The sequence below is a fragment of the Aptenodytes patagonicus genome, chromosome 5 (genome assembly GCF_965638725.1).
Source record: "Aptenodytes patagonicus chromosome 5, bAptPat1.pri.cur, whole genome shotgun sequence".
NCBI classification, from domain to species: domain Eukaryota; kingdom Metazoa; phylum Chordata; class Aves; order Sphenisciformes; family Spheniscidae; genus Aptenodytes; species Aptenodytes patagonicus.
The window spans coordinates 4,109,884-4,134,978 of record NC_134953.1 but is presented as its reverse complement, the minus strand read 5'-3'; the positions used below and the strand labels follow the sequence as shown (position 1 = coordinate 4,134,978).

The 25,095-nt window shown below is 40.0% G+C and overlaps 1 protein-coding gene across 1 annotated transcript; it reads right to left on the bottom strand.

The window, feature by feature from the left end:
• Positions 1 to 2,924: 2,924 nt before the first annotated feature.
• MAT1A (methionine adenosyltransferase 1A) lies at positions 2,925 to 21,236 on the bottom strand. Its single transcript, XM_076338361.1, has 9 exons — positions 20,904 to 21,236; positions 13,551 to 13,628; positions 12,569 to 12,691; positions 10,720 to 10,832; positions 9,045 to 9,188; positions 8,157 to 8,375; positions 4,967 to 5,149; positions 4,325 to 4,458; positions 2,925 to 3,693 (listed from the first exon to the last, which is right to left on the bottom strand). Exons 1-9 carry the CDS (start codon positions 20,995 to 20,997, stop codon positions 3,591 to 3,593), a joined length of 1,191 nt encoding a protein of 396 aa, XP_076194476.1. The 5' UTR covers positions 20,998 to 21,236; the 3' UTR covers positions 2,925 to 3,590.
• Between the last annotated feature and the right edge of the window lie 3,859 nt (positions 21,237 to 25,095).

Below are 25,095 nucleotides of genomic sequence, written 5' to 3'. Positions count from 1 at the left end.
ACCAAGGGGATGTGCTCTATATCCTGTAGCATCCAGAGTTTAGCTACTTGGGAGGGCAAGTTATGGTTTCCAATTTCCAGCTTCTGGGTTATTAAATACAGATTCAACGAAGCAGCAACAGCAACAGAAAAGGGAAAGAAAAAAAAAAAAAAAGTCCTGAGAACACGAACCTACTTTCTGTGTGTATATTCTGTCGCCAACGGCATGCCTGCTCTCTGTGTGTGTATTATAGCAGCAATTACATGATGTTTCTGTTTGTAGTTTTGTTGTTTTTTTTTTTTTAATGGGGCCAGGAACCTCATATGCTTATATCCATTGACGGGAAAAACTGAATAGCTAGCAAAGTTGCCACAGAAGTTCAATCATTTCTACCCTATACATTTACTAGCAGATTAGTCCAATGATCTAGACAATGCTCACGTGCTAGGGGTGTGACTGACGGACCCCCATCTGTAAAACGCAGGTTTGAGAGTCGCGGCCTTTCGCCCAACAGCCTGTCACGCACACCCCACTGCCAAGCCTCCTCACTCGAGTGCTGCATCCAGCTCTGGAGCCCTCAGCGTAAGACAGACACGGACCTGTTGGAGCGGGTCCAGAGGAGGGCCACGAAAATGATCAGGGGGATGGAACACCTCTGCTATGAAGAAAGGCTGAGAGAGTTGGGGTGGTTCAGCCTGGAGAAGAGAAGGCTTTGGGAAGACCTTCTTGCAGCCCATCAGTACTTCAAGGGGGCTTATAAAAAAGATGGCGGCAAACTTTTTAGCAGGGCCTGTTGCGACAGGACAAGGGGGAATGGCTTTAAACTAAAGGGGGGTAGATTGAGACTAGATAGAAGGAAGAAATGTTTTACGCTGAGGGTGGTGAAGCACTGGCCCAGGTTGCCCAGAGAGGTGGTGGATGCCCCATCCCTGGAAACATTCCAGGTCAGGCTGGACGGGGCTCTGAGCAGCCTGATCTAGTTGCAGATGTCCCTGCCCAGGGCAGGGGGGTTGGACTAGATGACCTTTAGAGGGCCCTTCCAACCCAAACCATTCTATGATTCTATGACCTCGCCTGCCCACCAAACCAGCTAGACAGACACACTCTCCCTCTCTGGCAAACTCGGTAATGGTTGTTATTGTCACCGCCAGAGCAGAACTGTTCATTTTGTCTGCAGATGTTTGTTTTTGTTGAGACAGGGACATTCTGCTTTCATGTTACATTATGCAACACATTTATTTATACAGAACTTTTTCAGGTTTCTTTCTATTTATTTTTCATCCGCTTGCTTCTGCTAGTTATAACACATTATGACCAGGAGATCCTGGAGCAGTGAAGCCAATGGCGAGGCCTCCATCGCATTAACAAAGCTGTGCCTTCTTACGCCGTCTCAGGGACGTCTTGATAAACAGGTATGTGTAGGACTGTAACACTTCCACAAAACAGTTCTGTGGCAGTATGAATGGTGAGTTCCTTATCGTTAGTAAAATGCCTTTGTATACATTACAGATAGGTAAAAATTCATTAGCAAAACAAGTCTTTAATAATGAAGGCCAAGGTTTATGTTTCTAGGCAGCCAGACCAACAGGACCTGGCTCCAAACACTTTACAGTTTTGAGGCTGACACACACAACAACCTTCTTCCTTGCAAGATGAGCAGTATGCTGCTGGGGAACCAGTCTCTGGGAAACGTTTGCCAATACATTCAAGATGCGCTGCATTTTAAGCTATTTTCCTGCCAAAATGTATCCGGGTGTCCAACGAGGGCCATTGATTAATGCTCTAAGCCCTCAGGAGATCAGGAGCTACACATAAACCTGCTACTTGTTTGTCTCAACTTACACAGTACATATAACACATTAGCGTAATTAATAAAGTGGATAAACTTCTGGCTTGAACAGATGAAAGTTGTGTTTGTGATGTACTTGAAGAGAATGAACGGCAACTTTTCTTTAATGATCATCACAGTCAGGCACTCTCTTTCCACCTCAACGTCTGTTTGGGAGACACTGTACAAAGGAGTTTAGTTAGGAGAGAAACATGGGGTGGCAGCATTTCTCCAGCGTAGAAGATCTAACAGGCTGCTGCTTAAACCACAAAGCTAGGATTAAGCGACTCTTGGGGGCCATACATAGGTAAGCCTGGTATTGCAGGATTAAGTTCATCCTTGTTGCCTATTGACAAACAAAACTGACCACAGAGGCTGGACGTGATCTCACATCTTCCCAACTTAAACAAACCCAGGATTAGTCCACAGTCCTTTGCAAAAAGAAGTACTTTGTCACTTTCTATGACAATATAGCACACCAGCACAGAAACGTCCCTGTCCTCAGGCTAGATCATGGCCAATCCACCGTGCACACCAGCTACCTCGAGCTGTCAGGAGGAGAGGCTGTCACTGTCTCCAGCAGGAGTAACAGGGAACCGGTACCCAGACTCAGTAGCTGAGTACTGGCGCAAACAGGGACACGCTTTCTGCACAGACTTGCTCCCGCAGCCGCGGGGGACACAGCCATCTAGCGGCTAGTTCTTCGGCGAGAGACTGATGGACAGCGTAGCGGTCCAAATTTTAACCTCATGCTATATATATATTTGTTGATGTTTTGCAGTTATTTCTATGCACTTTATTTTATTCCAGAATGACATCAAACCTAGTAAGCCGTGCAATAAACCTAACATCTGGGAGCAAAAATTACGAGAGAATACTGTATAGCACAAACCTAAGAGTTAAAAATAAAAATCTAATACCTTTTCACCAAGTTTCTGTTAATCACAAGGACTAAACAGTGATCACACATGTGGTGAAAGATAAATTCATATCACAATTCCAAAATCTAATAAAATTCAATTGTGTTGGTAAACTAAAATCCTACAAGAGTAGAAGAGGCTGAGTTGAGATGGACCATTATACTGCAACATTAAAAAAAAATAGAAAAAGAGGCACCTTTACATACATGGTAGGAAAAAGCTTTTTATTCAATGATTGTTGTTTTATAGGTGAACACTTATGTTTCAAAAACATACGTAATTGAAACACAACATCAACAGCACATACCCAGTGAAGGTGATTTAAATATTACATATATGTTAACATCTTCTACACAAGAGGCCGAGATACAGTTACGTGATATTCAGCCTTCTCCCATCAAAGCAACCCCCAGCTGTATGCAGCGCTAGCTCCAGTAAGGAAATTGGACCCCAGAATTTCCCATTGTCTAATTAGAAGCAAGAGATCTGCTGATCCTTAGTCAGAATTGGGAAAGTCGTCTTTGCCTTTGCCCATGAAAGGTTTGAGGTTCAGCCATTGGTTTGCGTACCTGAGTCATACTTTGCCTTTTTCAAAAGAACCAACAGAGCAGCAATAAAAAGTAAACTGTATTTTGTTGTCTTATGCTGATTAAAAAAACAGACTCTGTCCTTTATATCTTAGATAATGAAAGACACCGAGGGTTAAAAAAATCAATTTCCAAGAAAATATCCTTTTCTTTCTTTCCATTTAAAATCTAAAATTCCTTTTGTTGAATACAAAGCTGTCAAATTTGATTTTTGGAAGCATCCCCATCATTAGCGGACTTCTCTTCCTTTCTGTTTTTAAAGGGTGACTGCTAGTGTCAAAACACAAGTTTTTTTGGCACCTCCCATGAGAATTCGTTTCTTCCAAAGTGACCATAACATGCAGTCTTCTGGTAAATGGGCTTTTTTAGGTCCAAATCCCTGTGTGTATGACAAAAACAAGAGAAAATTCTTCACATTACGATACTTCATGATAGCTACCGTTAAAATCCTGATGTCGACATCCATTTCACACCCTTAGTCAAGCACGCATATTCTGGAGATGCAAGCATACCAGTGAACACGTCCATAAAAGTGACAACAGAACTTAAATGTGAAGTACTTTAGGGCTACAGGAACAGTCCTTATTATTGAGAATTATTAATTTTAATGGAAAAGATGAAATAACCTTCAATTCCTTTTGTAAAACAAAACATATCCTTTTTCACAGTAAAGTAACTTAAAATTCTTGGAATACAAAAGTTATTTTATTTTATTTGCATTCCACATACTATATAAGGTCAAATGCTGAAAGTATATGCTTCATACGAAACTTGAAAAGTACATCTATTATCTTAAAAGATACGGCACACCGGTAGATCCATAAAAAGTATCGACTGTGAAGACTGACAGAGTGACAGAACGAGAGAAAGCCTCTTTTGTACTGCATGGAACAATGCCATGCCAGTTCATCAAGAGGCTGACTCTTACATTGTAACACCTAACAGTTTTGCAAGAAATCATTTGTAGGATGTGATCACCAAAATATTTTCCTTTTTGTGTGTTTCTATACCTGACAATGACTCCAGGCCGAAGATCAAAGTTTTTGTGCACAATGTCCAGCAGCTCTTTCTCTGTTTTTTGGGAAGTTCCATAAGTGAACAGTGAAATGGACAGTGGATGAGCTACCCCAATGGCATAAGAAACCTATGGCAAAAAAGACACTACAGTTAGCAAATAAACACGGCACCTCAGTGGGCAACAGTATGCAGCAGAAGAAAGCATTCATTCATGAACCATCTTAGGAAAACTAAGGCCTCTCCTTCGCTTCCCATATCTGCGCAACCTGTATTTGTAGAAAAAAAGAGAAAACTTTGAAAATGCTGAGGTCTCTGGATAACTTTCTTCCCCATTATCCAGTCACCCCGTGCTCATTTCCATGACAGTAAGCATCAGAGGACTGAGGGCTCGATAAATGTCCAGAAAAACAGCCAATAAAATGAAAGCTAAACGAAAAGTTCCAGCTTCAAGAAGCTGATGGGCTATTAGTGACATTACAGCGGTCTTGAACCAAGCACATCAAGGTCTTCCTTTCTTCAACCCCAAGCCATCACCACGACTGCTTCTACTACAGTGTCTCGTACGATGTGTATTCAAGGTAAAGCTGAAAAGGAAAAATCTTTTGGAGAAAAGCAGCATTCATAGCAAACCATACCTGAACGAGAACACGGCGACAGAGCCCCGCTTTCACAAGAGACTTGGCCACCCAACGGGCTGCGTACGCAGCTGATCGGTCCACCTTCGTATAGTCTTTGCCAGAAAAGGCACCACCTCCATGGGCTCCCCAGCCACCGTAAGTATCCACAATGATCTTTCGACCAGTAACACCAGCATCACCCTGAATCAGTAGAAGAATTTGTCCATTTTACGATCCCTTTTAATATAAGTCTCAAACAAGGCTATGCATCCTTCAGAAGACTACAACAACATGTCAGTCAGTTCACCACATATGGATTGCTGTGGGGTAGCTGAAGGAATGAATCTGTCTCACCGAGCTACAACGGTGGCTATAAATGTTCTTTAAAGCCCGATTCATAAGACAAGCCATTCACGAATAGCGTTTGGTAGTCAAGCAAACAGGTTTACACCCAGATAGCTAGAGCATGCACTGCCTGTTCCAAAAGTAAATATTCCAGACAATATGGGAACTTTAGTTTAGAAGTTACTTATCTACCACATCCAAACTGAATACAGAATATTGCTAACACACTACGTGGCGTATAGGAACAATTGAGAGATCTTACACTGTTAACGAAAAAATTTTAAAAGCAGGCTTTCATATCTTTTGATCAAAATCTGAAATTGTGTGACTATTAAATAATAGATGTCTTTTTTGTATTTACTATTGAAAGGTATGCCACTGCTACCTCCTACACCATTGCATGGAGCCTGGCACCCAACACTTCCAGTGCAGTATCATTACAGAGACTGTCATACAAATATGTACTAAAAACACATTTCCAATCCCAAAATATTTATAGTCTAATTTAAACTATACACAATGGGTATGGAGTAGTAGGCAGTTATAGGTCATTGGGAAAGAAGGATTACTTCTTTCTAAGAACAAATAGATGAATATTCTAAAATATTAAATAAGGAAGCGCAGGTAACCTTCTAGCTGCCTACCCAGCTATCCTGATTGCTCCTCATAAGTACTTGATATTTTCATTTGATCTTGGTTAGCTGATCAGTACCTGACTAATCGTCTGACGCCCCGATTTACTAAATGCTTAAGCCCTCTGGTGTGAATGGAAACATGGTCAAATTTGAAATTCAGTCTCCACCTGTGCAGGCAGGTTTGAAATGCTTTGTCTACAGAATATCATGTCAGTAAAATTCAACTACTGGAATGTTTGCACAGCAAACACAAGTGGAGAGTCAAAGTTTTTCTTAGAAAGACTGTGCATATACACAGAAGAAAACCTTTGGCACTGTTTGTTCCATTCTACTAAGAAAGCAGCGGGATGTAAATCTGAATTGCAGATAGCTGAGCTTGTCTAAAGGATCCTGTCCTCCTGGGGTTCTTCTGCTTGACTCAAACCTTAATTTCTGATGGCACAGACAGTTGCAACGAGAACACCTTGTGTGCCATCATGACTTGACTGCAGGACCGAGTGAGAGGAAGAGAAATGGACAGGTGAAAGGAAAAAAAACACCTCTCTAACTTCTGAAGGTGCTGAAAGAGCACAAATGCCTTTGTAAAGCGTGTGGAAGTCACTTTTGCGACGAGCTGTAATGTCCTCACAGTACCAGCGGGTGTTGCTGTTGGGAAAACGGTGATAGCAGCAAAATTACTAATTTTGCCATAGCCAGAATTCAAGGTACCACCCTGCTCAAAAACATAAGGTGGAAATCCCAAGTGAAATACGTGTGTCTTCCTTAGATGAACTGAGCTGGAGATTAAGACAGCCTTCCATAGCTAGCGTTGTTAAAAGTAAAACTGAGTAATACTCTTATGAAAAGTAATCAGAAAGTTCAAGACATAAAAGACAAGGAAAGAAATAGTTACTTTCTGGTTGCTGCAATGCTATTGTAAGTTGCACAAGTGACGATAGCAGTTTTAAGGCCACGGACACACAGGCAGATTGACCCACACAAAGCAATCTTATCCCAGGTTTAAAAGGCTGCAAACATACACTGCAACGTGCCTGTGTTTGTATGCGCAAACATAAGCAATACAGTTCCACCACAAGAGTAGAAAAGCTATTCCTGGCCGGCTTACCAAATGTAATTCTATTATATTTTTAAATGGGTGCAGTTCAGTGCACACCTGAAAATTTTCGTATGTGTAGCCTTGTTTTTGCAAGTAGCTATGATTGCTGCATTGGTTCATTTGCTCCAAGTTACAGCTCAAGTTTGCCTCTCCATTTGTCCGTAGTCTAGGATGCCAATGATACACAAAATTACAGTGATACAACCAATGCAACTACACAAAAATATATTTTTTGTATAATCATTATTATAATGATTAATCTCAACACCTTCATGCCTGTTCCATGGCACTAATGTAAAAAAGACACAGCACCTTAAAAATAATTCTGGCAAATTCCAGTAAATGAATGAATTTGAACAGCAAAGGAAAAACAATGTCTACTTGGATTTGTTGTAAAATTGGACCTAATTTCAGGAAGGAGCTTTGGAATTTTGCTGTGACAGTTGTGAAGGGAACTGAAGACTAAAACATTGGGAATGGTGAATTTGTTTTCAAGAACCAAATCTCAGAAGTCCTGATGCTACAGAGAGCGGTAGTTCTGCCTGACTTCTGTGAGCGCAGGATCAAATTATAAATCCCAGCTCCTGCATTGCCTAGATAAAGCAAAAGCAACATTTATTTTCTCACCAGGAGAAGCCTATCAGGGGCTGATTTTTCAGAACGGATGAACACCTTCGGCTCTCGTTGGTGTCAGGCAGAACAGTGCAAACTGTGCAGATCTGCAAACCAGGTTCACTGTAAGAGAAGTAAACCTTCTCTTGCCTTCTCTTGTCCATCTCTCTGGAAGGCATGCCTTCCATGAGAAAGGATCGCGTGTCTCACTCGGTGCTGGACTCGAGAGGGTTGGAGGAAACCCAGAGCTGGGCCGTATGCTCCACACGCAATGTAAGATTCAGCTCAACCTGCCTGCCTAGTCACAACGCGTGTATGATATAACCGTGCCCTCAAAGGTTACTTTGAAATACAGCACGTGAAAGCCTGGGTGCTTCTCCCACATACAACTGCAGCTAAAACTTCCACTAGACAGCTTGCTTCTCACGCCTTAGGACGGACATGCCAAAAAGCTGAGCATTTCTTTTAAGACAATGGCAAAGGCAAGCTGATAAAAGCACCAAAATAATACAACACAAACCTGAGGCCCTCCAATAACAAAACGCCCACTAGGTTGAAGGTGATAAATAGTTTTCTCATCCAAGTATTTTGCAGGGACAACAGCTTGAATCACACGATCCTTCAGGGTTCTGCGCATAGTCTCCAGCGAAATAGTTTCATCGTGCTGCACAGATATCACAATGGTGTGCACACGCACTGGGATGACTGCTCCGTTCTCCTGGATGTACTGAACCGTGACCTGAACAGAACAGGGAAAGGGAGGAAGAAAAAAACAAAGTTGCTATAAAATGTATTACTGGCCTACATCAAATGTCATGCTATGCTATTCCAAGAGCAAAATTGTAGCAAAATGTCAACGCTGACATTACAATGATCACTGCTCACGTTGTTGCCACGGTATGAGAAATGAAGCCTACTTTCTCATTCTTCGTTTTTGCAGCGGTGAGAAAAAAACCAGAGACCCAGTATGGACGATCTGATTTTCTATGAAATTGTCCAAAATGGGTCTTTCGGTTGGGATTTCCAGCCAAGCTCCCAAGCCTCAGAAATTTACGTTCTCAGTGCATCTTCAAAAAAGCCAGCCCGAATCCCTAAATACATATGTTAAATGTTAAATGTTTCTTGACGGGTAGGTGGTTAAGTGCTCCTAGCACTCTGCTACAGGTTAACCTGTAAGGAGACGGTATCATAAGCAGTGGAAATGCTTTATTTGCTACTTGTAGGCTATATATCTGCTACTTGCAGGTTATCCTGATACTCCGAACACCTTCAATTGCTGTCTTTAAAAATATTTAAGATTTCTGGAAATGAAAAAGTGGTAGTTTTCAACTATCTGGACTATCCATAAGTGTCTGGAATGCTATTGCGTTAGTAAAAGAGGAAAAACTGGAATGAAATTAGTATTTACCTGTGTTTTAGAGTCAGGCCTCAGCCAAGGAAGCTCTCCATTACGCCTCAGCTCTGCTAGCCTGGCATTCAGTTTATGAGCAAGAATAATTGTTAGAGGCATACATTCTTCTGTCTCATCTGTTGCATAACCAAACATCAAACCCTACAGGAGGAGAAGAGATACTTCAGTCACTGCTAAAAGCACCACAACCAAAGGCAACGAGATTTCATCTGAAGCAAAGAGTAAACAGTACCCTCAGGTATACTTTCTACTATTTTACATTACAGTCCAAGAAGCTTAAACTCAGATCAGGCTCCAACATGTTATAGTGCAATGAGAAACAAACCACGTTCCTAGAATTTTTCACTGAAAGCCTGAAGGTTTACACATTGAGCTGGAAACCTGGGCAGAAACAGAGACATTTCTGCGAAAAAAACCCAGGTTCTTTCCTAAGAAAGGAAATCTGTTTGAGCAAAAGAATTTCAGGACTATTCTGTCATAGTGTTATCGTTAGCCTGGACAGGTTGTAGAAGCTTTTCTGTATGAATACAGACACATGTATACTGCAGCTCAGATCTGACATGTCAGTGGAATGGGATTTGAATCCTACATAAAGGAGGTACCGTTCAACAGTCTAAGGCACCTGCCTCAGATTCGCAGCGCCACACACTTCTAGTCACAGCTTCTAGTGTTATTCAGTCCCGTTCCCTGCATCAGAACATTATTTGTTAAATAGAGTTAGCAGCATCTTCTTTCTCCTTATCCAGTGTATGTTGTGATACAAAAAAAATAAAGACGGGAAGGTACTTTGATACAATGGGAAGGGAGGCCATCAAATGCCAAAGAAAGTCAGGTATCTTTTCATCTTATGTAGTATTATGTCCCCATGACAGCATAAAAGCATTTTAATTTAGTCCTCAAGGGTTTTTTGAACAATATTAGCTTGGCTCCTGGACTCTGATATCTCCACTTATGGTTCTCAACAGCATTGTTATAAACTAGATATTACTACTAATGATAACGACTGTAAATGTTAAACTCGCTCATACTGGCATCAGTCAGAGTATGGAGTTTTTATGTTAGCATCTTTCTCTTGGGAACACACCATAATTACCTACATGTGTTATTTAGCTCATAGAAATGCAGCTTGGACAGCCTTAATTATGTGGAACACCTATTACAACAGCTGCCTCTGGGAAATAAGACAGAATTGAAAGTATTCTGGCGTATTTGCCTTCATTGTACTAGTGCTGCAGACAGTTGAAACCCCCTAATTTTTTTCTGCGTAAAATCTCAAGAGCTCTGTGAAAATGAAAAGATCCTTTGTTTATTCCATCTTACAAGACAAGTCTGGCTGCGAGATGAATGGTCTAATGAATCTAAAGCTACTCAACAAAAACATGAAATCATAAGCAAAAAACCTTTGTTAAATTCTAAAGGACACATCCTCAGCTACTACAAACTGCCAGAGCTCTCCTGACTTGCACGGAGTGCTGTAACAAACACCAGGCAAAAGTCTGCCCTCAAAGAACTTCCAACTGTTTTAATAAAAGTATGGTTTTTATTCTGGGCTAGCCCAAGATGGAAGTGTGGAAATCTTCACATGGATTTTGATTTAGAAAATGGGGCAATGAGATGGGGCAAACTTTCCACTCAAACAGCTCTGATGTTTTAGATGTGACGTCGTATCTACCTGATCTCCAGCACCAACATCCTCTTCATCCCTGTGTAGATGAACACCTTGGGCAATATCAGGTGACTGCTGTTCCAGCGCCACTAAGACATTACAAGTCTTGTAGTCAAAGCCTGTTTGGAAAAAAGAATAGCGGCAAGTTAAGCTTTTTCTGTCACAATTCAGGAAAGTAACATGGAACCATATGACAAAATTTTCATTCTGAAGGATACCGCATTCAGAACTCACAACCTAACCGCTATTTTCAGTTAAATTTTTTTGTCAACGCAGCACTTGAAACCTTTTTTGGGAGGGGTTGGGGCATATAGGCTTGCCTTTATTGCTTGTTACTGCTTGTTTTCTCTTGCATTGGCACCCTGCGCCAAGCCAATTCAGATTATGAATTGTTAACTGCAGAAAACTAGTCAAAAAAGTAAATAATCAGCCTCTCCCAAATAAATAGTATTAAAAACCTCTACGTAAATTCCTAGAAGCTGATGTTTTTAGCAACTGAAGGCTCTGCTCTCTGACACATTATTTGTAATACATGTAAAACAGTGTCTGTACATAAATCTCTCATGGGAGTTTGTGTGAGAGCCACAAACAGAGAAAAAAACAGATTCAAGTCTCACAGCAAATCTGGAAGTGGGGATTCAATTTACATTACTTTCAAAGACCAAAAGGAAGGTTTTAAAAAGAAATTGAAAGACTTACAGAATATTGTGGCAAAATTTTCCACCTGTTCCTAGGTATATTAATAGCAACTTGCTTCTCTCCAAATCCAACCTTTCCTAGAACTGTAGCTACTGGCAGCTGCTGACCAAACTCATGTTCAGCCAATACAACTTATATACATGTCCATATGCATATGATCCATTTGAAGAATGCTCTTCGCCCTCTTTTAAATGCGCGAGGTAGAGAAGAAAATTATAGTTCTGTGTGCAATTGTTTGTCTTAGCTTTTTGTTTTCCTTCTGCATAGAAATTGTTTTTTACTGGGTCACTGCATCTCCCCTTATCATTTTTGGCAGTTAGGATAAAAAGGAGACTTACGACCTATTAGATTTGCCAGCATTTTCTGAAAGCACTGCTGTTACGTGATGGTGGAGGTAATCTGCAGCTGTGCTTCTAGAATATTCTCCCACCACAGTCTCCCTGTAAATTCAATAGCCGTTAAAGGACTGCAGGAAACAACTTTCTTTAACCGAAAGCTCTTAAAAGATACACTTCACTGTAACAGTATACTTGGAATATTTGTAATGTATAAACAGATACACGGCAAATCAGAAAGTTAAATGTGTCTGGTCTATAAAGCATTTTGTCTTTTTTATCGTTTGTACGTTACACAAACCGGATTTGGACTGCACACTCCTCAGCGTAGGAGGAGTTGTTCAGAGCTAACAGAGCACCTTGCACAGTGAGAACCTGCTTTACACCTGGGAATTCTAGATGCTACCACAGTACAAATATACGATGGTACGACGCAATGAACTAGGTTTCTTCTTCCCTCTCTTTCTCACCAAGATGCATCAATCGGCTTGCCAAATTAATAACCGAGATTCGAGTTCTCACAAGTTTGGAGGAGTGGTAGGTTCTGTGGCTCAGGCTGCAGTTAACTACTCTGCCCTAATACCACAGTTCCAAGTATGTTCTGCCTAATCCCTTTCAGTTTTAACTAATATATGATGGGTTTTCTACTTACTGGGATAAAGCCAGAAAGTGTATTCACGTAGCACCACGTAAGCAGCTTTCACGCAGGACATTCAGTTTTTATCAGGCTTGCTAAAGCCCATGCATGGAAGTGGTGACAGACCTGTTTTGCAGTTGCCTATTGCTTGCTCTTCAAGGATTTAATGAGTTTTTCCACCAACCTTTAGCTGAATCATCATAGCCAATATGTCTAATTGCATCTCGGACAACTCGTTGATAATCCACAATAGCATGAGATGTGATCTCCCCACAGAGCAACACCATTCCTGTCTTACACACTGTCTCTGAAAAGAGAGATGAAAACAGGATTGCAACAGTAGAATAACCCAGCCCACTGTGACAAATAACTATGTGACGATGGTGATTTTGAGAGATCTACTGGGTATATACAGTATATAAGTCCTTTCTACCCATATTTTTAGCAATATTAGCTCCTTCGACAACAAATTCCTTTCATATTCACCATATGTCTGAAAGTAAGGAAAAGACTAGTATGTCCAACTTACAAATGGGAAAGTCAAAACACTGAGCATGATGCAGTGATACACACAGATTTTAGGGAAATGCAGCATTAAGCTGTGATTCCTAAATCCACTTAATCCTTAATCACTCTAAGATACATACGGAGGCTAAATAAATCTCATCAGTGATGAAATATTTTGAAAACCTGCCTCCAGTCCCAGGAGGAAGAATCTGAAGATGGGATTTAGTTACATAATACATGAATTGGGGTAATGACCTGAGGGTTGATGGTACAACTCTTTCTGAAGAGATTTCAAAACACAAGGAGTTATGGGGACTTGGACTGAAAAATTCGTACTTTATGAAATACAGTCAATGAACTTTTCAACAAAACATTCAAATAGTCTTTCAAAAATCCACTGTAATGAAGCCCAGTCTGTTTCTCCCAGGAAAATTCAGTCCACACACATAATTAACTATCCCACCATTCTACAGGCTCCAGTCTTTATAAAAACTTTTACCGTTTCTTCTCATCTCTCCTTCTCTTGAAGACTGTAATTCTTATGTAATTTTTAGAGAGTAAATTGAGTTAGCAAATGATAGCATCAAGCGCTATGCAAACATCATAAGAAAAGAACGGTGACTGGGTGATGACTTAAAGCAAAGCAGCAAACAACTTACCACAAGCAACCTTGGCATTCGGGTCCTGTTTGAGATGGGCATCTAGTACAGCATCGCTGATTTGATCGCAGATTTTATCTGCAAGGCATCAAAGCTGTGATTCAAAACCATAGCACTCAATACAAAACACGGACTGTTTGCATCACTTTGAATAGGTAGGTGTTTCAGCAAGGAATTCTTTTATTACTTATTACTGGAGTATTTAAGCTAACTAAATAGAAAGACATATGAAACATCCTGCAAGCAAAGCCAGTAGATACAATGGGGAATTTACTCCATGGTGCAAACTAATACTGACTACAACTTTACCTGTAGTTTTCTGCACTTAGGTGTGAAACAAGTATGTTATACATAGAATTACCTGAGAAGCTAAGAGGCTTTACTCCCAGCCTTCTCCTTCTCTAACACCACAAGCCAATACAGCATGCACTCCGCATCAGTGGTATTCTAACATGAAGGTGATATTCCACCATCAACTTCCATCTGCCCAACAGAAAGTTAGAACGAACCTGAAGAACACTGCTGGTAAAGCCTGAGCAAGAGTTTAGATCACTGCAGATAATGCACAGCTCAGAGTCAAGCGCCCGTTTCAGGTTTGCTGCCTCTCACTGCTCCCTACCACCCTGCAGTGCCATCTCCTAATAATCCCTGCAACCCACCTAAGACAGGGGAGAGAGCAGCGCGCACGGAAGCAAGAAGGGGTTACCAACAGAAGTTTGCCTGAGGTAATTCTTGAGGATTATCTTCAGTTACATCCCAAATACAAAGGTTTCAGCTCAGGTTTTTCATAGTAATCTTTTCTCTTTTTCTTTCTTTTCTTACCTTTTTAATGACTAATGAATCCTAATCAAATAATGTAGCTATTCTAATGAACACAAAAGGGCAGCACCCATAACAATGCCTTCCATGTGAAAATGGTAATTTTTCTCATGTATTTTAATTTTATTGTTCTTGAAAAATGTCTGATATTGCATACTGTGTTTAGAGGTTGCCGTAACCTGCTGTGTGGCAAAATAATCTCCCGCCTTGCCATTTGCAACACAATCTGTTGGAAAGCGATGTTTTGTAAGAGTATGTCATTAGAGACTTTTAATACATTTAACCTCAATTCAAAATAAATTCTCATTTATTTTCATGAGGAAGGTGTACATTTAGCTAAGAGGAACAAATCAAAGACTAGAGAACTAATGTGATTCTGACACTCTTATCTCCCATATTAACCACTTCAACACAAAAAGAATGAACACAAAAGACAATTAGCAAATGTAGGCTGCATGGGAACTTTCAGCCTTGCAAGAACTGTACATAGATTACTAAATTTGGGACAATTATTACCAAACAGGAATCAGACACCATTCTTGCAATTTAGTTAGAAGTCCAAATGAAGCTTGTTTAGCAAGACTGGGGACAAAGGTGGCAGGAGTGATTAAAATGTATCTCTGCTTGCTCTCTTCAAAGTTTTCATTTTTATAAGGAAATACAGCCATCTTTTCAAGCATAAAAGCAAACATTGTTGACAAAAATATGTAATTTTTGATTACCTGAGTGGGACAACACAGCAGCTGGGATAGGATGACCTTCTTAGTGCAGGTCCAATGCCCTGCAGTAAACTCCTAGTGACCGGGACTACTTTGTAGTCTTTTTTTCACCACCCAGAGTTTCTATGCCAGGAACAACCTTTATCCCTGTCCTCGTTCCACATGAAACATGTCTCACTTGCATTAGATACCAGCGTCCCATGTCGGGACATACAGGGATATTATATGCATTCTTTCCAAAACAGTCAAGAAGAGTACAGGTAATCCCATATGACTAATTCATCCTCATTTCTCCTCGTGGCACCTATCTGGTACAAAGAACCTTATGTTGGTTTTGCATGCTGTGGTTGAAATTAATCTATGAACTAAAACTTTCATGAAATTTTCAAGGGAGCATTAGCCATAGTAGGCAGTGAAATCAGTAAGTGAAGATATAACAGGATGTTTTCATGTTTTGGGGTTTTTTTTGTATGAACTGTATCATTAGTATCTACAGTATTTCATGGATATTGATAGGTAGAAAAGCAGCTCTTTTGCTTCCCTGTCAGAGAAATAACACAGCCAACATTCATGAACAAAAAGCGTAGTCCACATTTACAGAAGGGGAGAGTTTGTCTCACAAAACTGTTACTCTGAAAAGATCATGATAGAAAACCAGATGAACAGTCACCCATAGAAATGAAATTATCTCCATACAACAGCATTGGTGAGACTGCTACAGAAATACTAGATTTTGGTGGTGGTATTCCAAAGACGACGTTAAGAAGCTGCAGGAAGGTTTAGGACAGACTGAGAAGAATGCCCCAAAATCAGAAAAGTACATCTTCCAGGATGAAATCAGTCAAGCTCACTCTAGTTTTGAAAGACTGAAGGAAAGGCATCCTACCAGAGGAAATCCTAACAGGCATTGGGATGACAGTCTCTAAGAACCTAAAAATAATATGCTGAGAGAAAAGTTTTTGCCTGATAGACAATAATGGAACTGCAGTTGATAGCTGGAAATTAAAGAGACAGATAAAGATTCAATAAGGAAAATCTTAAAAGGGTGAGAGCCATTGAAACCATTCATCTAGAGGAATGCAGGATTCCTTGTTCCTTCAAACCTCTAGATGAAAATTGGGTATCTTTTTAAAAGGTATGAATGAAATTCAACCATCATTTACTAGCGTGTTTGAAGAATTCTTGCATGAAATATTATTACCTGTGTGTGAAGGTCAAACCAGATTATATATAAGAGGTTCCTTCTGGTCTTTAAAACCTATGCGAGAATTTAATCAATTAAAATAATAAATTAGAATAATTTAATCTACTACGCTGATAGCACACCTTTAGATTAAAATAGGCTGAGACAAATCAGCTTGACAATTCATGCCATATCTGATTGTTGGCGCAACAGCCAACAGTTCTAGTGCAACTAGATCCAAATACAGATACAGATACGCCTATCAAGACTGGAAAGAGAAATCTAGCTGGATGATTGACTGATTAATGCATTAAATTAAAGGCATGTCTATTAGTAAAGGTCTCTGGTGTAAAATAAAACCAGGCGTTCTATACTTAGCAATGCTTAGCAGGCTTTGTGCACACTTCATTGTTATTTAAATTTCTCATCTCAACCGTCCCATTTCTCTTATTAGCCGCTAAATGTGACAGGATATGTTGGTCCATTATTTCCTTCCTTTTTTTTTTTTCCTTCTCTTTTGGAAACAGGGAAAGCATAATGGACCACCTCTGGTGAGGCATTATCGTCTAAAAAAATGATGTAATAGGTAAGAATTCGGTTCATGCATACCTTCATGTAGTGAACTACTATCCAATAGGATAAATATTGCAGAAGGGATGTCCAGGCTGAGGATTTCTTGACTAAGCAGGAAAGTATTAGATAACCATGAATTCCTTTAATGAAATCCAATCATCCCACAGACCCAGCCTCATGGCAGAGATGCCAACTGGCCGTAAACCAGCTCTTGCTAACTATAAAAGGAATGAATGAGTCCAGGGGAGCTGATGATAAACCCCACTCAAATGCCCAGTTGTCAAATGATGACGTAAAGGAGGCGTTCAACAACAAAAATGATCTCCAATAATTAAAAGGAGCTTCACAGTTTTCCAGATAGTTGGACATAAGTTTGTTACATCAATCTAGACTATGTAAGAGCCCAACACAAGCCGTGACATCTGCAAGTTCTCAGGACCTCCCCAAGAATTCAGTTTCACAGATTCACCACATACCCCCCAAAACAATCTATGAACAGCAGTAACAACTGAAAATGTAATTCAAAAAAGCTCCGCCCTTTGAAGCACAACAGGTACAACCACACTTCTGGCTTTGATGGTGTAGTAAATATAATAAACATTGAACATTTCAAAAGGTAAGGTTGATTTTCCTAAAAACCTGTGATCATCAACATAACATTAGGTATTTTTAATGATACATTATTTATATCAACAGAAAAAAAAAATTTAAACTAGAATGTGAAATTTTATATTCAAAATATATTCTCAGTTTTCTGGTAAAAAATTAAAACAGTCAAGGAAAGCAGATACTTATCGTGAGCACTTCATCAAAAAATAAGCTTTCCAGCAAAAAAAGTTTCACTAGAAAGACTTTGAATAGCTGAATTGTGCTGTATTACATTTTTCCTATTTAAAAGACTCTTGAGGAGTGCTGATAACTTCAATGCTAACACTACACTGTTTAAATATCTTGTACATCTGTTCTCTTTGTTCACTACACAGTTTACTGAAGTATTATGTATATTGTTAAGTATATACAATATTAGATATTTTTAAGTGTATATAATGTTAGATATAAGACATGCAAGCATCAACTTGCTGGAAAGATCTGCATTTTCTGGGGGTTTTTTCTTTTGTGATTTTTTTTCTGTGAATATTCAGAAGATAGACGTATGTTTTTAATATGGTTGAAAATCTGAGGGTGCTTTTAGCAGGTGTTTTCTCTTATCTTTTTAAAGACATCCCTTGATACTTACTGGAAAACTGAATGACATTCTGTTTGCAGGCAATTCCACCTGAAGTCACACCAGATAGGGGAAGGAATTAATCCTAAGTGGTTTGGCACCTGTAAGACATTGTGGGTCAGAGAAACACACAATGCCTTTCGAAGCGCAGTGAAACCGTTGTGCAGCACGGACAGACACTACTGGACAAAGCAAAATGGAGCAGTGACAAAACCCAGCTATCTAAAAAAAAAAAATCTTCCTCTTCCCCTTGCTGCTATCTATGTGCTTTTATTATATTGAAATGAAGAAGTCACATGTAAGTCTTCAGAGAGTTTGGCATTTACCCCACTAAATGCCAGGATTAAAGACCTTCTGGAAGGAAGTCCCAAATTTTATACCCAAGTGATTTTGAAGAATTTGGACTGAGAAGATGGGATAAACAGAGTCTTCTATAAAGGCTTTGGGGAGCATCGGTAATACCTGTACGTTAATTATTGCCAGCTATTACTTGCTTCTATGGAATCGGGGCTTCTTAGTGATGCACAGCTCTTAGGCATTGCACAGGTATAAGGCAGTTCTCTGTATACGCAAAAAAATAAGCACGTAATTTCTCCTGCTTTGTTTATTAAGAAGGAGGTCTCCATTAAAGCATTCGATCCTCAGCTAATACAATCAGAACAATTCAAATTTCCACCAGACAAAGGTCTGGTTCAGGATCTTTACTTCACGTAATGCCCTCTAGCAAAATTATACTGTCACATACAGAAGAGAAATAATCAAGAACACACGAGTTATCCATTTGGTATCAAACAGAGGAACTCAAAGCTCACAATAAAATTCTAGCGCTACTGATAATGTCAGAAGCCCAACTACAGCCTCAGACACCGGGCCCCATTTTAAGAAACAGCCAAGATTTTCCTGGGAGATAAAAACCTAATGGCACGCCTACACCTCCCGTGTAAAACCACAGGCAGGGAAAAGGGGGGTTGGCCAGGATGTTAAGGGTGAGCAACTTGCTGTCAGAAACGAGGGCTATCGCTGAGACGATTAAGAGCTATTGCTGGGCTGTGCTCAGGAACACGAATTTGCAGGACCACCCAGAGTTACTCACTGTCCTCCCTTGGTCGGGAAAACGTGGATCTTTCCTTTGCCATAGGCGTTTGGGTTTTCAGTACCCTACACGAAGACCTCGGCTGTTTAAGAAAGTATAAGCATCACAGTCTTGAAAATGTCTGAGTAAATTTCAGCTTCCCGCTCCCCCTACAATAAGCCTCTTGGGTTCCCACTTTGCATCTCACAGCACCCAGAGATCTGGCAACCTCTGCCAGATGAGAGGCTGTGCACAAATCTAACAAGTGCTGACATGGTTTCTCAAAGGCCTGCCTAGTATTTCAGCGCAAGGGGAAAATAACGCCCATGGGGCTTAAAAGAACCTACCGAGGGCCAATAGAGTTTTGGGAAAAAAAGAAGGGAATGTGAATAAGAACTAAAAAGTAGGCCACATTCCAAAACAAGAAACAAGACAAAAAGAGACTTGGTAAAGGAAGGCAACCAAGGGACAAAGCTAAACCTGGGGACTCAGTTGAACTCTGCCTGTTCTGAGACTTACCTATTACTGCCCCGGGGGGATTAAAAATAATGATTAGAGTAGCATAAACTGTGACCTGTCATCTTTGGAAATACCATCATCGATTTAAAATTACCATATTGTATAATGTTATTTTTCCTATGGAACTACCTTGCGCTACAGATGCTGGATATAATTATATATAAATTTGAGATGGGACCTATGTCCCAAGGACCGAATGTGGTTGTCATTTTCTGAATGTGTTACATCAGAAAGAACCCCAACTGGCTTAACTTGCTGTAGCTGCCTTGACATTGACAGAGATGTACTCAATTGCATCAGCCATGGATTTGATCTGCAGTAATAAGTTAATATTATAGAAGAGCATCACAATTATAGACATAAAATTCTCACTTCTGACCTTTTTATTCTCTGCTATGTCATTCCACCCATTTATGATTTACTCACATAACACGGAGTACAGACCTGAAAAAGCCTTATTATAGCAAAAGGCACAGGACGCCAAATCGGCTTCTAAAATAAATACACTTTTCAGGACATCAAACAGTCTATTGTCCCCTGGCCTCACTTGGGGGAACACTTGCTGTTGACATAAGGTACATGTTTATGGCGGATGAACATTTGTTTTCAATAAAATTGAACTAAGGTCTGCTGACCATACCTAAAGTTTAGCAAATAACTGTCCACTATTTGCTTAAGCAATTCCATATATTGCATCAGATGAAGGAATGGGGGGAAAAAAAATCAGCAACTTTGCCATGTACAGCTGCTGGGACCATTGATTTTTAAAGGCTTTAAACTAGCCTGCTTAGAGATATTCCTGTTGTGGGTGACAACAGTTTTAGAGCATAGCATATATGCCGGACAGTTTCACAGGGCCCATAAAGCTATGGAACTCGAGAAGCAAGCTATGCATTCTTAGCCGTACGTGAAACTTGAGTCTATCAGAGATGCAGTAGTGTCTCCACAGTAATACTGAAAGAAATCCAGATGAAAAGGAAGAAGCAGCAACCATAAACCCCACTGCCCTCCTCACTGTAACACACACCCTGCAAAGGCACGTAAACTCCTGTTGGAAGCACCCGAGTTATAGCGGTTTTATAGTCTGTACGGACAAGGTCCAATAGAAATAAAGCGAAACGTGCCCTGTTATTTGTAACTTCTATAATCAGATTAATAGCAGATGAATTCTTCTTCAGGCTTTTAAAAATTTTTAAATGAAAATATTACTCTTTTTACGCATTCGCCAGAGCTGGTTTCTTACCTGGATGTCCTTCTCCCACCGACTCCGATGTGAACATGAAAGCCCCTTCATCATCCAGCGTGTAATCACATAAACCATCCACTGGCCCATTCATGACTGTGATGCTTTTCCTGATGGATTATTACAAACAGTGGTTGAAGAGTTCTACCGTTAGTGCCTTCTCTTAAAGGAGAAGGTTCTTTATCAGCAGGACCGTCGCTGGCTTCACCTACTACCTCTTACACTAACTTGGGTTTCAGCGTGTGGAATCAGCATGTGCCTGCATCTGCGTACGCGTGCAAGGAGTATGCATGTGCCTGAAGCCTGTATCCCTACCTAGCCTGATCTGTCAGTCCCTGAGCTGCTCCTATATATGGAAAAGTGAAAGTGCCTAGATAATCATGTGAGGAAAATGGAAGAGCCCATTTATTGGCAGGGGAGTTAGTTAACTTCAGGGTGTTTCACTAATTAACTCAGTTCTTGGAAACATTCTGGATCCAACCCGTGCAAGATTGGTTATCTTAGCAACTCAACTGAGCGTGAAGTAATCCAGGAACACTGGTGACAGTTCAGGTCAGCTGCTTCTTCAGTTCGTCTCTCCCCTAATTCTGGGATCTATGTTGTGCTTCCAGCTGTGTGTTGTGGTTTTACAGGGATACATAAAAAATCTGTAAATGCGTGTCTTTCCTAGCAAGAGACTGGAAGAAGTTTGCTCTGCATCATATAACTGTATTTTCCTTTTACTTTTTCATCTTTTGACAAGTAGAATTCTCTCCTGAAATGTTTTTTTTTCATTTTCATTCATTCTTCATGCACATTTGAGAGACGAAACATCTGATAAGATCTAGCATGACGAGCGTTTCTCATCTATGCAGACCTCTCCCTTCAGCCTTTGCTTTACTTTTCCTGTCCTCTCTTCTATTAATTCAGATCCATCTTCTCTTTTCGTATCATATTCTCATATTATATTCCATAACCCTTAGAAACACACTAGCTGCCACATCCGAGTACTCAGTGCTCAGCTCCGCTACTGAAAATTTCTCCTACAGTCAGATGGCTCACGCCTGGAATATGCTGATGGTATGACAGGTATGAAGACAGATGGCGTTCTGTGGGTATACGTGCTATTAAGTTAGTATACAAAAAAACAGGTAAACATACCCAGGGGGCAGATCCAGAAAACGCCCAGCACTACTGCACCATTATAAAAAAATGTAATTATTCTTAATCCCTGTACAGAAACCATTCTAGTCTCAATCTCAGACCAAATCATTGGTCTGCCAAAATAAAAATTTCCCTTTACTTCAATGAACACTGAATCATACTCTCCTAATCGTTCATTTAAATTACCTGATACTTGGATTGGAACAAGCAACACACCGCTTGTTCCATAGCCCCTGCAATTTTGACAGCAATGAAATCCTTATCACTCTTCAGTCGACAGTTTACTTCAAATCTTTGGTCAGTATTATTTTAAAAGATCACTTTCTATGGCCCCTTGGATTCAAATTTCTGCATTGCTACATATTTATGTAAGATTTCATTAGAATTTTCACTTTCTGCCTACATTCCTGAAAACAATAACCAATGCCTGTGAATGTTCACCAGTAGTCTGCTGTAGCGTTGGCCCCTCTCTAATTATCATTGACATGGAATCGTTCATTTCAAAGACACTCTCTTGGTTTTCTGCTGTACAGAATTCATTTCACGGAATGAAAAGCACTGGTTTCACTTTAAAAATGTAGAATTCACACATCAGACACACATTATGAGGCATAGCTTTCTCTGGAGTAAGCTGTCATCACCCCACTGACAGGAAGATTCTGTCCCAGCCTGAATAAATTACGCATTAACACCACCTAGAAAAACAGAAGTTGTAAAAAAAATAGAAGACCAAAGAGTGACTAATTATATTAACCCTAGTTAATGGGTAACATTCAAAAATTATATTAACTTTTAAAGCAAAAGAACACCAGTGATAAGCATTCATTCTTAAATGCAGATTTTTTTTTCTCTATGGAAGCACAGAAAAACATGATGGGAATGGATGAAACACCTCTGGCAAAAACTCTTTTTGCACATGTAAGAGTTTTGACTCTAATTCTACGAACAATCCTCCAGCAAAAGCAGACAAGATTGAATATTGTCAGTCTGTGAGTTCCACTCTCTCTTGCTTCTGGTTTTGCTTTTTCTTGGTTTTCAATGCCACTGAAGGACAGAAATTGTAGTTTGGGAATCAGCATTCTTTTTTTTCAGGTAACACTTCAGCAGAATGCAGAAACAGGCCTCTCACATAATCCTCTTATCCCATATAAAAATGAAAAACCGCGCGCTCTTAAAATGCTGGAGAGTGCAAATAATTTGACATACGTAAGTAATGAGTTTGCAGGCCCATTGTTGATTTTGCTTTTACAGTTCCTCTTTTTGGACTGACTTCTGGCTAGTTAAATGCATTGGTGCTTGAGACCTTTGGAGGGTCACCCTTCGTTAAAATAGCCTCTCTGCTAATAGCGTTCTAGAAACGCTACGCAGCTGCATTTCACGTAACTTGTGGAAAACCTCCAGCATGAACCGCTTCCAGGTGTGGTTTTACTATCAAGAGCAACACATTTGCTTTATGGCCATGAAGCACCTCAGCATGTTCTCTTCTAGGACATCTGTGACCAACTCAAAACCGCTGTAGGGTTAGGTAATGTTTAATTTGGCTTCTCTTCCGAGACAGTTTGACTTGTTAAATATTTGTAAAAAGGTAAGATAGTGCTCTACCATCATGTCTTTTTGGCACAGATCTTCTGCCTCGGCCAAAAAAAAAAAAAAAAAGAGGAGGATGATAGTAAAATAGTGATTGATATCAGCATTTTTCCCTATTCCATTTTATTGATAATGACTCATCAATCAATGTAACACGCTTCCAAATTTTCTGTTAACTTTATTGCCATACTTAACAGCTTTGTGGGACTGAGCCCGAAGAAAATCAGTTTCTCTGCAAATCTCTTTATAATTCCTATATTGCCCATCATTGTATTAAGTATCTTTTGACTAAATTCTATGACCTTTACTCAGAAGATACCTAATGGCAAAACCTTCTCAATCAGTATGACTCCTGTGCGTTGAGATGAGGCTAAAGACGGGAAAATCACGATGCAAAAAGAACACTGTCCTTCTGTATTGCTGTAAGTATTTATTCATACTGGCTATAATCAATCCCAACCACTGGAATAGCAATGTGAATCTTTTCTGTTACCTGTAAGAGTCTTCATAGTTGGCACCATCCCATGTTTTGGGTACTTTTACTCATAGCAGTTCTGCAAAACTACCCCCCTTCTAGCCCATGTAACACTTAACAGCTGTCAGAAGGCATGGGTTTACCACAGCCTTGAGAAAGCCCTGAAAATAATGAAGTGGACAAGATTTAACTGATAAAAGAATTTTATGAATGATTGCTATTGATGCTGCTGATTCTCTAGACAGATATGACTGATAAATTGTCTTGACCTTAGACCTCTCATGACGTATTCTCATCAGATCGTTTTACTTGCTCACCTCCTTTCCTACCCTTACCTGCTTTTCTCCTCTACTCCCCTTCCCTCATTTTGTCTTGCTTATATCCTTTTGGTTAAAACACATTTCCCTTTCTTCTTTTTTTTTTTTTCCTTTTACTTACTCCTTTCCATCTCCCTACCTGTCTCTGCTGACGTCCCATTTATGTCATAAACCACTGAGAATGGAGCCTGCGTGGATGAATGGTATCTGCAGAAATGAGAAAACGAGTTTGAGCTAATAGCTTACAGATAAAACACTTCTGTCACAGCAGAAGGGGAAGGAAGGAAGTAGGTATCCTTAAGACCTGGTCGTCCTGACTTCAGCTGCAGAAGAATCGTGTTTTCACTGGAAGCAGTACAGGTTTAGACACATTCACCCGTACTGTTTCACCACCGTGGTAACTTTTAGGTGACTTCTTTTGAGTGAGGAGGAAATCGTATCGAGAACTCTTGACGAACTTCTACATGACTCGAATCAGTCATGGGAAAACCATTGCTAAAGCTATGCGATTTGTCCCTCTCACCACGACTTTCAAATGCAAAGGCCAATGAATTGATTTGTAGAGAGCGCACACTTCACAGTAACTTCAAACTACAATTCCATTATCGTTAAAGGACCCAAACACGCTTAACTGTAACAATATACAGAAATACTTCATGCATACAAATAG

What these genes read in the sequence shown, in the direction of transcription:
- MAT1A (XM_076338361.1), bottom strand. Translation starts at nt 20,997, where the DNA reads ATGAATGGGCCAGTGGATGGTTTATGTGATTACACGCTGGATGATGAA. An exon ending in CTATGATGATTCAGCTAAAG is followed by an intron (nt 10,833 to 12,568) that starts GTTGGTGGAAAA and finishes TTTTCCAAACAG; the next exon opens with GCTTTGACTACAAGACTTGT. An exon ending in TTGTTATTGGAGGGCCTCAG is followed by an intron (nt 5,150 to 8,156) that starts GTTTGTGTTGTA and finishes CTACTGATTCAG; the next exon opens with GGTGATGCTGGTGTTACTGG.